Below are 15,708 nucleotides of genomic sequence, written 5' to 3'. Positions count from 1 at the left end.
AACTTCCCCTTCCAACCTTCTTTCCCTCATTTATTAGTTATGGTGTAATTATTTGGGGAGAGAAATTGTCAAAATCAGATGAGTTGGAGTTATTTCCGTCGAGTAAATTTATCTGCAAAATGAGGGAAATTAATTATTGGTATTGAGCGAGCTGCAGAGTCTCCAGCAACGCTTGGCCTCTCCAGTGGGAGCTCTGAGCTTGAGGAGCCTGGGGCCAACGTTCTCCCAGCCCCATCTCCTTCATCAGTCCATGAGGACTAGTTGAACAGGTCTGTGAACAGGTCTGTGAATACCTTTCAATAGTTTGAATAATGGTGTTCAACTGTTTATATCTAGTGGGTTAGTGGAACAGATCTGTGTATATCTAGGGTTAGTTGAACAGGTCTGTGTATAACTAGGGTTAGTTGGTTGGTTGAATTAGGTCTGTGTATATCTAGGGTTTGTTAGTTAATTGAACAGCTCTGTGAATAACTGGGATTAGTTAGTTAGTGGTCCAGGTCTGTGTAAATCTAGGGTTAGTTAGTTGAACAGGTCTTTGTATATCTCGGGTTAGTTAATTAGTTGAACAGGTCTGTGTATATCTAGGGTTAGCTAGTTGTCAGGTCTTAAGGATCCTAGTGTTGCCATGATATGATAGAAGGTATCCTAACAAACTGCTGCCTAAATAGACCGACAAAGCAGTGGAACACAGCAGGGCGTGGCCGGCAGCCGCCTGCAGACTATGGCACCCTCTACTGGTGGATGTTGGTATGACCGTTAAACCACAGTAGAACACAATAAAACACGTCCGTTTGTGTGTGGTGATGTCCCTCAGTGTGAGGCGATGTCCCTTAATGTGAGGTGATTTCCCTCAGTGTTGTGATGTCCCTTAGTGTGTCGTTTATTGTTTAGTTGTGGATCCCCATTGGTTGACGCAGAAGCGGCAGACTAGTCTTCCTGGGGTCCAAGTGTGCATTTATCGTTCTGTGCCGGCCCCCTGAACACCCCCCTTGCCTGTTGACCTCCAGGTTTGTGAGGGTGGGGGTGGAGAACATCTAACAGGGTCACCGAGATGCTCATGGTGGTCTGTTAGGTGGAGTGTGTTTTGTGTGTTTGCTGTGTGTTAATAAAAGCGGCTCCCAGGGTCGTGTGGTGTATGGGGCGTCTGAGAGTCTCCGACTCCCGTCTTATCTTTCCCGTGCTGCTCATCACAATACGGTATATATATATGATATAAATAGACCTATTGTGAAACAGTTACACACAACAGACTGCAAAACATATCAAGGGTCTTTATCACGCACAATGTTCTGCACAACTATGTATCAAAAAATTACAAATGAATATAAACAAAGTCTATTTACAGGCTCTCATGCTATAAAGCAGAAGTCCACATGGCACAGAGCATGCATCCTGCTGTCATCCGCCATCCTTCACATGTTCCATCCTCCCTCATTCATGTGCATTTACATTGAGTCAGCCACCATTACAACACAAGGTAGGGAGTAGGGATATGGGGATTTCACATACACACACACACACACACACACACACAACTATACCCGGTCTCCCATTAGCATGATGTGTGTGGGTCGCAATAACAAGCCTGAGATGTCTCCCTGTGACAGCTCATTTGCATAAAGAACCCTGAATCGGCTGACAATGAATACCTTGATGCATACGGTTACAGTGAGGAGGTGGTCCTCACTGATCAGTCATACAAACAGGGCCAGGGCTCTGGTTAAAACAGGCTCAGGGCTCAGGTTAAACAGGGTCAGGGTTCAGGGTTAAACAGGGTCAGGGCTCAGGTTAAACAGGGTCAGGGTTCAGGTTAAACAGGGTCAGGGCTCAGGTTAAACAGGGTCAGGGTTCAGGGTTAAACAGGGTCAGGGCTCAGGTTAAACAGGGTCAGGGCTCAGGTTAAACAGGGTCAGGGCTCAGGTTAAACAGGGTCAGGGCTCAGGTTAAACAGGGTCAGGGCTCAGGTTAAACAGGGTCAGGGCTCAGGTTAATCAGGGTCAGGGTTCAGGTTTAAACAGGGTCAGGGTTGAGGTTTAAACAGGGTCAGGGTTCAGGTTTAAAAGGGGTTCAGGTTTAAACAGGGTCAGGGTTCGGGTTTAAACAGGGTTCAGGTTAAAACAGGGTTCACGTTAAAATAGGGTCAGGGTTCAGGGTATCCTTAAACTAACATTTCAGGACGTTTCAGGACATTTTGCAGTAGTTTGCAGTTTTCAGCATGACATGAATTCAACATTTGTTGTGACAATAAGAAGTTAGGTTGTCTACGGCTGGATACCAATCAAACAGTTCTTGCTGTTAACCAATCAAACAGTTCCTGCTTCTAACCAATCAAACAGTCCGTGACACGTTGCAGTCTTTATGTCTTCTAATCTAAGCATTATTGCTGTCTCGCGTCTAGTCATGCTAAACAAGGGCATTGCTTGGTTTGTTGTCGTTAGGCTAGCAGGTCGGCACTCAAAGGTGCTGAAGGTTAGCTTTAAGAAGTATCATTTTAAGGGAGTTTTTTTTAGAAATGGCAATGCCAGGGAATCCCCTGACTCAGCCTGCCTCTGTAGGACCACGCCCAGCTCATTTCTGACCTATCAGGGCATCTCTTCCATGATTGGTTTGGGTAGTCTTTCCGGCCCATCAATCACAGGTGCGTGAGACCTGTGATTGATTGAGAAACGTAGGCCCTCCTGTGAGCGGACTCTCTTTATAACTACAGAATCATACCTCCATCCTAGCATCCGGTGTACAGAGTTTGTTAACCTAGCCTCAAGACTATAGGGCTAGTAGTTAGCATCCAGGCTACGTTGGGATGCTCTGGTGGCTGAGTCCGGACGGGTGGTTCTGAGCAGCAGCAGGACCTCGCTGGTGATCCAACCTGAGAAACATCGTCCCCCCTGACAGTAGCTGGTCAGGCTGCCTGCTGGGCCTGATGTCTCACTTCACAGCTGATTATAGGAACAGTCAGCTCACTGATTACAAGTTAACTGACTACGAGGACATTTGAATAAGTGCACAGTCCGATTAAGGTCGATCGCATTTCGTTGAAATCCGAGTACCAAAGTGAAAGATCTAATTGATTGTCTTAAAGGAACTTGAAATAGATCTTGTATAAAATGTCTAAGGATAGGAATGCATATACAAAGTTTTGAATAGTTTCTTAGTAAGCGATGCAAACCCCAAACTGGAGAATTAGACTCCATATGTATAGAATTTAAATCATGATGTAAGTAAGGAGATTCCATAATTATAATAATTGGTCAATATACAAAAAAGGTATAAAAGGGAAAGATTTAAAGTCTCCTCTCATAACTTCCTGTGTACAATCTAATAACACACACACACACACACACACACACACACACACACACACACACACACACACACACACACACACACACACACACACACACACACACACACACACACACACACACACACACACACACACACACACACACACACAATTTAGTCCTGAGAAAGCCACTCCTTTCTGTTTTTTCTAACTACTTAAGATTCAGCAGCTCTTTCCCCCTGTATTGGGCAGGATTCAAACTATCTTAGGTCGAGGGTTAGGGTAGGACAGGTTTAGGGTAGGATAGGTTTAGGGTAGGATAGGTTCAGGATAGGAAAGGTTTTGGTAAAGTTAAGGTTGGTTGACGGTAGGGTTGGTTTCGGATACGGTGGCCAACATATGGATTGTGTTGCATTTAGATTCTCAGCAGCAAAACATTTGGTGTTTGAGTCCTGAATGGCTGCTCAGACCAGGGTGCCAGGGGATCCCTGCTCTATCATTGGTTCATTCAGAGGAGGCACTTGTCTGTCAGAGAGGAAGTCCTGGTAGAGAGAGCCTTCAGTGGACCTGGGAGAGAGAGAGGGGAGAACCCGACCTTATTAACAGCTCTGTATTACCATAGTGTGGATGAGGTGAGGGTGTATGCTCTCAATAAGGATAACTACCCTATACTACAATATAATAAACAACTAGAGCTCTACAAACCTGAATGGGCTAGAGATCTATTCAAAGACTAGAACTCTTAATTACTAAACATAAAGACTAGAGCTTAACATTACTATTAGTACAGACTAGAGCATTAAATGACTCTAAATAAGGACTGGAGCTCTATATGGGAATACAACTCTATATAATCCTACTTGGTCTCGAGCTTTAAATAAGAACTAGAGCTCTAAATAAGGACTAATGCTCTATATAGGACTGGAGCTCTATATAATCCTACTTGGTCTAGAGCTCTATATAGGACTACAGCTCTATATGGGCCTAGAGATCTAAATAAGGAGAGCGAGAGATGTGAGGAGGCTGTCCTACCTGCCGCTCAGCACCGGTCCGTGGAACGTGACGGAGTGCTGCATCCTTCCCGCGTAGTGATGCTGCCTTTCCATTGGAGGCTTCTGGGCTGCTGGTTTATTATTGTTTCTCTGATAGGATAACCGTTGGATGAGAGCGTGAGCTGTTTGGGTGCCCTGAGGAGCTCCTCCTCCTCCTGCTCCTCCTCCTCCTCCTGCTGCTCCTCCTCCTCCTGCTCCTCCTCCTCCTCCTCCTCTTCCTCCTCCTCCTCCTCCTCCTCTTCCTCCTCCTCCTGCTGCTCCTCCTCCTCCTCCTCCTGCTGCTCCTCCTCCTCCTACTCCTGCTGCTCCTCCTCCTCCTCCTCCTCCTCCTGCTCCTCCTGCTCCTCCTGCTCCTCTGCTGTCCGCAGCCTTTCCCTTCCTGTCCAATAGCGTCTTCTGGGCCGAGCCGGAGGTGTTGCGCAAGTACCAGTCCCTCAGACCTGAAAACATCACATCCTGTGACACTGGTGACATCACATCCTGTCATACTGGTGCCTTCACATATTGAACACTGTTGACATCACATCCTGGCACACTGGTGACCTCACATCTTGTACTACTGGTCGTTAGCATATTAGCATTTGTGAGCATAATGATAGTTTGTTCTTACCATGTAGTTATGATGTTTGCCTTTTTTTTCAATTTACTTTACCTCTAGCTTGTTTGTCGCTGTATGATGCTATGCTATGTCGTTAGCTTGTTTGCTGCTGTATGATGCTATGATATGTCGTTAGCTTTTTTGTTGCTGTATGATGCTATGCTATGTCGTTAGCTTGTTTGTTGCTGTATGATGCTATGATATATTGTTAGCTTGTTTGTTGCTGTATGATGCTATGCTATGTCGTTAGCTTGTTTGTTGCTGCATGACGTAATGCTGTAGTTAGCCTGTCGGGGGGGGGGGGGGGGGTCTACCTTCCAGAGCCAGGGCCTTGTGCAGCGTCCGGGCGGGGTCCTTCTGGGGGTCCTGGTTGGGGTCATGTGTCGGGCGGGGCTGTGGGGGTCGGGGGGGCTGCAGGTGGGGGTGGGGGTCCGGCTGGATGGCGACGGGGGTTTCAGGAGGCTCCGGGGAAAGGAACGGACCGCAGGACTTAGTCCGGGTCACCTTGACTCTGCCCGGCTCCCCAGGGTGCCCCCGGAGCGGCGGGGGGGGGGTGGGGGTCAGGCCTACGATGGGCTGCCTGGAGTGAGTGTGAACCTGTAGCTGAAGCTGGTGCTGTTTATCCCAAACGTACTCCTGCAGGAGGTCCCCATACTCCGCTGCCTGCCGCGGGGCCTGGCCCTGGCCTGGCCTGGAGGGGCTGGGCCTGCTGGCCTCATCCGCAGAGAGAGCCTCGCTGCTGCTGGCCCCGCCCACTGTATCTTTACTAGCCCCTCCCCCCAGGGGACTACTGGCCCCGCCCACTGCATCTTTACTAGCCCCTCCCCCCAGAGGGCTGCTGGCCCCGCCCACTGGGCCCAGCTGGCCTCTGGGGGAGGTGGGGGGGGGGGCGAAGTTGGGGTCAGGGAGAAGAGGGGAAAGATGATGAATATGAGGAAGAGTCAACATCCACACATAGCAACCTGCTTTGGTGTCCCCCAAGGGTCAATGCTGGGTCCCCTGCTCTTCTCTTACTAGTTTTATGCTGACAGAACTCAGACATACATCCCTCTTGGATCAAATTACTCCCTTATTTGGATGGTTGAATCTCGCTTGGCTGGAATACAAAATGGACATCCTGAAAGCGACAGTACAACAGCACTACTATATGCTGGTACAGTAAGGTACTAGTGCTAGAGTACTACAGTATGGTACTAGTACTACAGTATGGTACTAGTAGTACAGTACTACAGTGCATCACAGTACTGCAGTACTGTGATGCTGTACTGTAAAAGTACCACAGAACTACACAAAATCTGTACTTTACCACAGTATCCTAGTACTACAATACTACAGTGTACTACAGAACCGTACTACAGTATTACAAAACAGGGTTCAGTATGGAATCCATGATATGATTCTGATTGGTTAGAAATCTCACCGGATGTGTGCAGTGATTGGTCCGTTTCGAGGCGGTAGGGGGAGGGGCCTCCCCAAGTCACTGATGCTGTCAACTACAGTATCATCTGGAACACAAACACACACACTTGGTTTTTTATATTTATTCGTATTTATATGTATATATACAAAACGACTCTGTGTATATAAACAGTGTGTATATGTATTTATACACACAATATAAACATGTATATAGTGTGCATATTGTTTATGTGTATATCTACAAACTATATATATATATACATAGTGAGTGTATAGTATTTGTACTTCTATACGTACAGATATGTAGAAGGCATGCGTTTGGGCGTGCGTGTGTGTGTGTACCTGTGTGACAGCCCCTGTGGACCGTTCTCTTAATGAATAACGTTTTTTTCAACTTGCAACGCTGGCTGACCTCCCCCTCCTGCTGAAAACAACACATGATGTCACTTCCTCTCGTACGCATGATGTCACTTCCTCTCGTATGCATGATGTCACTTTCTGTCATAGGTGTTGTGGGCACTGTACTTGATTGTTACAAGACTAAACTGTTGCAAGCACCATACTTATATATTATACAATACTATACGATATTCAAAAGATTACGTTTACATTTAGGGCATTTAGCAGACACTTTTATCCAAAGCGACTTAAAATAACTACATTTGTCCAAAGAAAGATTCAAATGTTGCAGCGATATTTGGACGATTTTAAAGCGTTGTAAGCATGCTTTTTCAGTTCAATTGTTTTTTGAGGAGTCATTTTTTGCGTGATTGTTCTTCCCAACGCAGCTCTGACCCGACCATGCCCCCAACCTGCTGATTGGATAACCACCTATTTGCAGTGGAGGGATGCCTGGTACATACAACACACATTGAACACTTTTACATCATTAGATCATTCAGGGTTGGACCATCCAGTGTTAGACCATTCGGGGTCAGGGCTAGACCATTCCATTGGCTTCATGTGTTTTACCCACCTCTGGTCTGGCAGCCATCTTGTCATTGGGTAAACTAACGCTCCTCCTCGTTACGGGGGGCTCCTCCGGCTCCAGGGGGTAGTCGCTTGGTACCTTCCCCGTTAGCTCCTGACCAATCAAAACAAGGCAGCTTCGTTAGTGAGGCTGAGGAGAGTCTCGGTTTGGTCTTCACGTCTAGCTTCTCTGACTACCTATTAGCCGGGTCACCTGACACTAGTGGTGTAGTGTAGTTTAGTGTCGCTTAGTTTGTTCTGTCAGCAGTGGTGTAGTGTAGTTTAGTGTGTTATGAAAGCATTAGTGTAGTTTAATGTGTTCTGTCAGCAGTGGTGTAGTGCAGTTTAGTGTGTTCTGTCAGCAGTAGTGAAGTGTTGTATTGTAGTGTGGTGTAGTGTGTTCTGTCAGCGGTGGTGTAGTTTAGTGTAATGTGTTCTGTTAAAGAAACAGATCCCCCCCCTCTCTCTCTCTCTCTCTCTCTCTCTCTCTCTCTCTCTCTCTCTCTCTCTCTCTCTCTCTCTCTCTCTCTCTCTCTCTCTCTCTCTCTCTCTCTCTCTCTCTCTCTCTCTCTCTCTCTCTCTCTCTCTCTCTCTCTCTCTCTCGTAGTTTTGTGTAGTGTAGTTTGTAGTTTAGTGTGTAGTGTAGTATAGTCTTGTGTTGTGTATTATTGTGCATTGTTGTGTATAGTTTTGTGTAGTGTGGTGTGTTACACACTGCTTCTTGCAGACAGAGGCTACGCAGCTCAGCCAATCGGTTGCTGAGCGCAACCTGTAGGCTCCGCCTCCTCTCCTGGAGGTCCATCATCCTCTTCCTGTTGTCCTGACAACACAGAAGGTCTACACACGCACACATACATACACACACAGTCACACACACACACACACACACAAACACAAACACACAAACATGCCCACATATTTGGACCGGTATTGTATGTTATTTCTTGATTACATGTGTATTTGGTTCTGACAGTTAATAATAATAATAATAATATATTTATTATGTTATTATGTATTAGTAATTTTCACCTGGAACCGAAATGTGTCGAGTGCTGACCTCCATGGTGGTGATGTCACTTCCTGCTGCTCTCCAGAGTTTCACTCCCACATGCTGCAATACATAGATATACATATACATAGATATACATATTAATAGATCTACATAGAAATACATAGATATACATATACATAGATAAACACAAATCTATGAAACCTTCAGAAGAAAGGTTCCATGTTCATATTCATCATGATAACATGTAGTCCTTGCGTGAGGCGAAGGGGAAAGTCACCAGAACCATCGGTATTGTTTCACCAGAACCAGGAAGGAACTTCCTGCCCCTTCTCAGTTATTTATAAACATGTTGAATGAAGAGGTGGGGGTGAGTGTGTACACAAGCGCGCACACACACACACACACACACACACACACACACACACACACACACACACACACACACACACACACACACACACACACACACACACACACACACACACACACACACACACACACACACACACACACACACACGCACGAGAGAGAGTGTGCAGGCAACACTACACAAAGCTCATACCCTGCTTTAGAGAAAGCTACAGACTCCTAGCTCTAGAGAAAGGTACAGACTCCTAGCTCTAGAGAAAGGTACAGACTCCTAGCTCTAGAGAAAGGTACAGACTCCTAGCTAGAGAGAAAGGTACAGACTCCTAGAGATACAGAAAGGCACAGACTCCTAGCTAAAGAGAAAGGTACAGACTCCTAGCTATACAGAAAGGCACAGACTCCTAGCTATAGAGAAAGGTACAGACTCCTAGCTCTAGAGAAAGGTACAGACTCCTAGCTAGAGAGAAAGGTACAGACTCCTAGAGATACAGAAAGGCACAGACTCCTAGCTAAAGAGAAAGGTACAGACTCCTAGCTATACAGAAAGGCACAGACTCCTAGCTATAGAGAAAGGTACAGACTCCTAGCTATAGAGATAGGAACAGACTCCTAGCTCTAGAGAAAGGTACAGACTCCTAGCTCTAGAGAAAGGTACAGACTCCTAGCTCTAGAGAAAGGTACAGACTCCTAGCTATAGAGATAGGAACAGACTCCTAGCTATAGAGATAGGAACAGACTCCTAGCTCTAGAGGAAGGTACAGACTCCTAGCTATAGAGAAAGGTAGACTCATAGCTCTAGAGAATGGTACAGACTCCTAGCTCTAGAGAAAGGTACAGACTCCTAGCTCTAGAGAAAGGTACAGACTCCTAGCTATAGAGAATGGTACAGACTCCTAGCAATAGAGAAAGGTACAGACTCCTAGCTATAGAGAAAGGTAGACTCCTAGCTCTAGAGAATGGTACAGACTCCTAGCTATAGAGAAAGGTACAGACTCCTAGTTCTAGAGAGAGGTACAGACTCATAGCTATAGAGAAAGGTCCAGACTCCTAGCTCTAGAGAAAGGTACAGACTCCTAGCTATAGAGAATGGTACAGACTCATTGCTATAGAGAAAGGTACAGACTCATTGCTATAAAGAAAGGTACGGATCATAAGTAATGTAAAGGTTTGTTCCCATGGCGTTTTGGAGTAGAATTATGTTAACACGTTGACTTCATGAAACGTTTGGACATTAAAATTACTCATCATCTAATTTAGAGATGCTTTATCAGCAGGAAAGCTATTTGTAACAATGTTGCCAAGCAATAGCATAAAATAATATACACACAAAAAACAGTTACTCCCTCTTTCTCCCACCCCTCTCTCCCTCTCTCTCCAATCTCCTCTCTTGCCCACCTCCATCCCTCCAAATGTAGGTCAACATACAGAGAGAGAGACAGTGAGAGAAAGAGAGGGAGAGAGAGATAGACAGAGAGAGAGAGAAAGAGAGAGAGAGATTACCCGCATGGCAACAATTTCTTGGTAAAATTCTCAACATGATTGGCTCAGAGCTAGCTGCAGACAGCCAATCAGCTCACAGCCCTGAGGGGGAGCGAGATGCAGTGTGTGTGTGTGTGTGTGTGTGTGTGTGTGTGTGTGTGTGTGTGTGTGTGTGTGTGTGTTTTTGTGTGTTAAAACAACAGATGTCACATGACCAATATCCAGCAAATCAGGAGAAAGTAATAATTTCATTTGCATAAATAATTATATCGTTATAAGATATAGTTGACTATATAACAGTTAGCAGTTCCTTTTAGGAACAGTATACAAAGTGATCTACGGTGAATTCTAATACATGTCATCGAGAATCAGGTACAGGTTAGACAGTATAGAGACATGTCATTAAGGAGCAGGTAGGGGTTAGACAGTACAGAGACACGTCCTTAAGGAGCAGGTAGGGGTTAGACAGTACAGAGACAGGTCATTGAGGAGCAGGTAGGGGTTCGACAGTACAGAGACAGGTCATTGAGGAGCAGGTAGGAAGGGATAGACAGTACAGAGACAGGTCAATAAGGAGCTCCTTATACCGAAGCAATGTTGAATACTTGATACTGATTGGTCAATAACGTTACGTTGCCTTTTAACGATTCTGAATCACTGCCCTCAGAATCCAACGTCTTCAATAACGCTCCAACTATCAATATGCAATATGCTCAAATGACTTTGGGATAATATTTTATTCCAGATGATTTAACCATTCAAAACCCCATAACATTATAGATGGAGAACAACCCATTTCTAACCATTTTTAGCAAGCGGTTAGAAATAAAGAATGAATCTCATAAAACTGTCATCAGCCTGGGCTGCAGCAAACTTTTAGAATTCAACACGCAATGCCACACATCTCACTGCAGCATGGGTGTGTGTGTGTGTGTGTGTGTGTGTGTGTGTGTGTGTGTGTGTGTGTGTGTGTGTGTGTGTGTGTGTGTGTGTGTGTGTGTGTGTGTGTGTGTGTGTGTGTGTGTGTGTGTGTGTGTGTGTGTGTGTGTGTGTGCGCGCGTGCGTGTGTGCGTGTGTACCTTTGGTCTCCTCCCGCCGGTCCAAAGCCCATCACAGACCCACGTGCTCAGCGTCGGGCGGAATCAATAAATCCGAGTTATCGATCATTGTTGATTAATTGATCCGTTCTTCCATCGATGGTTCCACCCGCGGTGTCTCAGGAGATCCGAGGGATGTGGTCGGCATCAGGACACCCGGTATCCCCGGTACTGGTACCGGTCCTGCTACTGGGAGCGTCCCCGTCTCCACGAGACCCCGCCGTGGCTTCCCCTGCGCCTCGCGCGCTGGGAACAGCCTGTGTCGAAACAAACCAATCAACCAATCAGCGTTCGAGGAAGCAAAGGAAACGCTGCTTTGTTTCTTCTTTCGTCACAAACATTCCATCTCCATCGCCTTCCTTCCGGCCAGACTCGACGCTGCTGACACGTGAAGTTCACTAACATACTAAACGAGGTGCGGGCGGTTTCCATGCCAACACGCTACTTTCCATTCAGGATCTAATTGCACATGACATGTCGGAGTAAACATTAGTGACCTCATACATGAACAGTGTTAAAAATGAGAACGTTTTACAAGTGGTTAGTCCTACCTTCCTGGATCACAGGGGTGTTGCCCTGGGTTCTAGAAATACTAACTGTGTTCTAGATACTTTCAACCCCTAACCCAGTGTTCTAGACACAACTAACCCCTCACCCTGTGTTCTAGATAGCCTACTACTAACCCCGTGTTGATACTACTAACCCCTAACCTCAGTTCTAGATGCTACTAACCCCTAACTCTGTATTCTAGATAATACATATCCCTAACCCTGTGTTCTACATACCACTAACCCCCAAATATTTGTTCTAGATACTAACCCGTTACCCTGTATTCTAGATAATTCTAAACCTTAAATGTGTCTAGATACTAACCCCTACCGTGTGTTCTAGATATTACTAACCCCTAATCCTGTGTTCTAGATACTACAAACTCTGAACTATACGTTCTAGATATACAAAACCCTTGCCCTACGATGCAAATGCAATGGTTACCCGATGATGCTCACATAATACAGTTACGTTGGGATAATAACATTATGAGGCTTTGAATCAAAAGGGATTTATTTGGCATAACAGTTTAACACACATGTGAATGGTGGTAAAAGTGAATATTTTATTATGGCGACAAGATTTCACCTAGGTTGGTCTATCGTCTGTAAGAGATACATTGCTGGGATGAACATGATGATGATACATAGACAGACTAACAGAACAGTCAGTCAGACAGACGGTCAGTTCAAGAAATCCAGTTCGTCACTTTCCTCTGGGCCACTGCGTCCAGCATAATCTTCATCTGACAACAGGAAGCAACAGAAGATCAGCCTCACACTTATAAACACACACACACCTACATATAGACACACACAGACACACCTACCTATATAAAGACACACACACACCTACATATACACACACACTCACACACACACACCTTCATAACACACACAAAGAAACACACACACACACACACACACACACACACACACACACACACACACACACACACACACACACACACACACACACACACACACACACACACACACACACACACACACACACACCTACATATAGACACCCACAGACACACCTACATACACTCACCGGACACTTTATTAGGTACACCTGTACAATGTAATACAATCCAGTACAACAGATCTGATATGAATTCTACTTTTTAAGAAGCTTCTAATTTGTCAGTTTTTGTTGACACTGTCAGAAAGGTAATAATTCCATGTTATGTTTATTACTGAGGTCGTAGTACTGGAGTGAATTATGTTGAGAGGTGTTGCTAATATTCTGCCCCTCATGTATGTAAGTGGGGTGGACAAAATATTAGAAACGCCTCTCAATATAATGCAATCCAGTTCAACGTCACTGCAAACATTATTATCTTTGTAAAGTCAGAATTCATGACACATCTAATGTATTGGATTGCATTACACAGTGCAGGTGTACCTAATGAAGTGGCCAGTGAGTGTATATACAGACACACACCTACATATACACACACACACCTACATATACACACACCTACATATACAAAAACACATACAAAATTAAAAATTCACACTTAAAAACAGATAGAAACGGTTAAACAGCGTTAAACAGCTGATGTAGCCTCCACATAGGGGAGGCTATATGCTCTACCTGTCGGGAGGGTCAGGAGGGAGGGAGGGAGCGAGGAGGGGAGGAAGGAGCCAGTGGAAGGTCCCTGGGTAGAGGGGGCCGGGCTCCTCTCCCGGGACGGAGAAGAGCTACTGCTGGACGGGGCGCCAGGGGGGAGACGGGGGACACCCGACGGGGACACACAGGACTGGTGGAGGCCAGGGTGGGAGAGACCAGACTGGGAGACACCAGACTGGTGGAGGCCAGGCTGGGAGAGACCAGACTGGGAGACACCAGACTGGTAGAGGCCAGGCTGGGAGACACCAGACTGGTAGAGCCCAGGCTGGGAGACACCAGACTGGTAGAGGCCAGGCTGGGAGACACCAGACTGGTAGAGGCCAGGCTGGGAGACACCAGACTGGTAGAGTCCAGGCTGGGAGACACCAGGGGGGAGATGGGGGGAGGAGAGACAGACGCTCTCATCACTCTCACAGGGCTCAGACGGGGAGGAGGAGGAGGTGAGGGAGGAGGTGTTGAGGAAGGAGGAGGTGAGGGAGGAGGAGGTGACAGAGGAGGAGGAGGTGAGGGAGGAGGAGGTGACAGAGGAGGAGGAGGTGAGGGAGGAGGGGGAGGGGGAGGAGTGTTCCAGTGTTCCCAGTTGAGCCATATCCCGGACAAGAGCACCCAGTCTGACCTCTGTCTGAAAGGGGGCGGGGGGAGGAAGGGGGAGGAGGGAGGAGGGAGGGCGGAGGGAGGAGGGAGGGCTAGTGCTGCTCCTCAGAAGGGTGAGGAGGTCCTGGAGTTCATCAGACACCTGAGGGGAGGAGGAGAGAGGAGAGGAGAGGAGGAGAGAGGAGAGGAGAGGAGAGGAGAGAGGAGAGGAGGAGAGAGGAGAGAGGAGAGGAGAGAGGGGAGAGGAGGAGAGGAGAGAGGGGAGAGGAGGAGAGAGGAGAGGAGAGGAGGAGGAGAGAGGAGCAGAGATTGTGACATTCCCCTCATACATGACCGCCCCCCCCTCCTCTCCTCTCCTCTCCCGACACACACACACACACACACACACACACACACACACACACACACACACACACACACACACACACACACACACACACACACACACACACACACACACACACACACACACACACACACACACCTACCTCCGTAATGGCTGGTCTTTTCTTCCTGTTTTTATGTAGACATCTACAGGCCAGTGCAGAAACATCCATAGAGCCTGTGACGCCCCCTAGAGTTGTTAACAGGTATTACACATAGAGTTAATAACAGGTATTCCACCTAGAGGTATTAACAGGTATTACACCTAGAGTTAATAACAGGTATTACACCTAGAGGTATTAACAGGTATTACATCTAGAGTTAATAATAGGTATTACACCTAGAGTTAATAACAGATATTACACCTAGAGGTATTAACAGGTATTACACCTAGAGGTAATAACAGGTATTACACCTAGAGGTATTAACAGGTATTACACCTAGAGTTAATAATAGGTATTACACCTAGAGTTAATAACAGGTATTACACCTAGAGGTATTAACAGGTATTACACCTAGAGGTATTAACAGGTATTAAGCTAGAGTCATTAACAGGTATTCCTCTATCTATGGTTGTTAAGGTGCGGGGCAACCTGGGTTGGAGGGCTGTTGGGGGCGGAGCCGGGGGTCCAGGTGGGAGAGTTGGGAGGGGCCGCTCTGTGACAGACCGGGACTCTCCAGCAGCTCATCCAGCAGGTCCTTCTGTGGTCGGAGCAGACATGTGCTACTCAGAAATAACACTGTGTGGCTGAATGTGTGAACAGCAGGGGGCCACTGAGACCAGTGAGGCCTACAGCTCCCGAACCAGCGACACTCAACGCATGAGCACTGCTGTCCAGTGCATCTGCTACTGCTAAAGAACCTAAAAAACCCGGTACTGCACCACCTGGTACTGCACCACCTGGTACAGCACCACCTGGTACTGCACCACCTGGTACTGCTACACCTGGTACTGCACCACCTGGTACTGCTACCCCTGGTACTGCTACACCTGGTACTGCTACACCTGGTACTGCCCCACCTGGTACTGCGCCACCTGGTACTGCACCACCTGGTACTGCACCACCTGGTACTGCACCACCTGGTACTGCTACACCTGGTACTGCACAACCTGGTAATACTCCAACTGGTACTGCTATGCCTGGTACTGCTACACCTGGTACTGCATCACCTGGTACTGCACCACCTGGTACTGCATCACCTGGTACTGCACCACCTGGTACTGCACCACCTGGTACTGCACCACCTGGTACTGCTACACCTGG

At 46.8% G+C, this 15,708-nt stretch overlaps 2 protein-coding genes across 2 annotated transcripts in view; both read right to left on the bottom strand.

The window, feature by feature from the left end:
• Window positions 1-4,692: 4,692 nt before the first annotated feature.
• ccdc120a (coiled-coil domain containing 120a) lies at window positions 4,693-11,581 on the bottom strand (the record flags this gene model as incomplete). The annotated part of the gene is made up of 8 exons (XM_056592284.1): window positions 11,261-11,581; window positions 8,351-8,432; window positions 8,037-8,158; window positions 7,329-7,436; window positions 6,695-6,773; window positions 6,354-6,438; window positions 5,248-5,801; window positions 4,693-4,775 (listed from the first exon to the last, which is right to left on the bottom strand). Coding segments are annotated over exons 2-8 (1,065 nt in total), but the record flags the coding sequence as incomplete, so codon positions are not given.
• A 597-nt stretch (window positions 11,582-12,178) lies between these two features.
• irak1 (interleukin-1 receptor-associated kinase 1) overlaps window positions 12,179-15,708 on the bottom strand; it is a 15,587-nt gene continuing 12,057 nt past the window's right edge. The window contains exons 11-15 of the mRNA XM_056592153.1: window positions 15,037-15,145; window positions 14,548-14,633; window positions 14,130-14,201; window positions 13,430-13,883; window positions 12,179-12,572 (exon numbers count right to left, since the gene is read on the bottom strand). Of these exons, the coding sequence (XP_056448128.1) occupies window positions 12,511-12,572; window positions 13,430-13,883; window positions 14,130-14,201; window positions 14,548-14,633; window positions 15,037-15,145 (783 nt within the window). The 3' untranslated portion in view covers window positions 12,179-12,510. The remainder of the gene's footprint in view (window positions 12,573-13,429; window positions 13,884-14,129; window positions 14,202-14,547; window positions 14,634-15,036; window positions 15,146-15,708) is intronic.

The sequence above is a fragment of the Gadus chalcogrammus genome, chromosome 1, assembly GCF_026213295.1.
Source record: "Gadus chalcogrammus isolate NIFS_2021 chromosome 1, NIFS_Gcha_1.0, whole genome shotgun sequence".
NCBI lineage: Eukaryota > Metazoa > Chordata > Actinopteri > Gadiformes > Gadidae > Gadus > Gadus chalcogrammus.
Note: the sequence above shows the minus strand (reverse complement) of the source record. Positions and strands in the feature narration are given on the sequence as shown.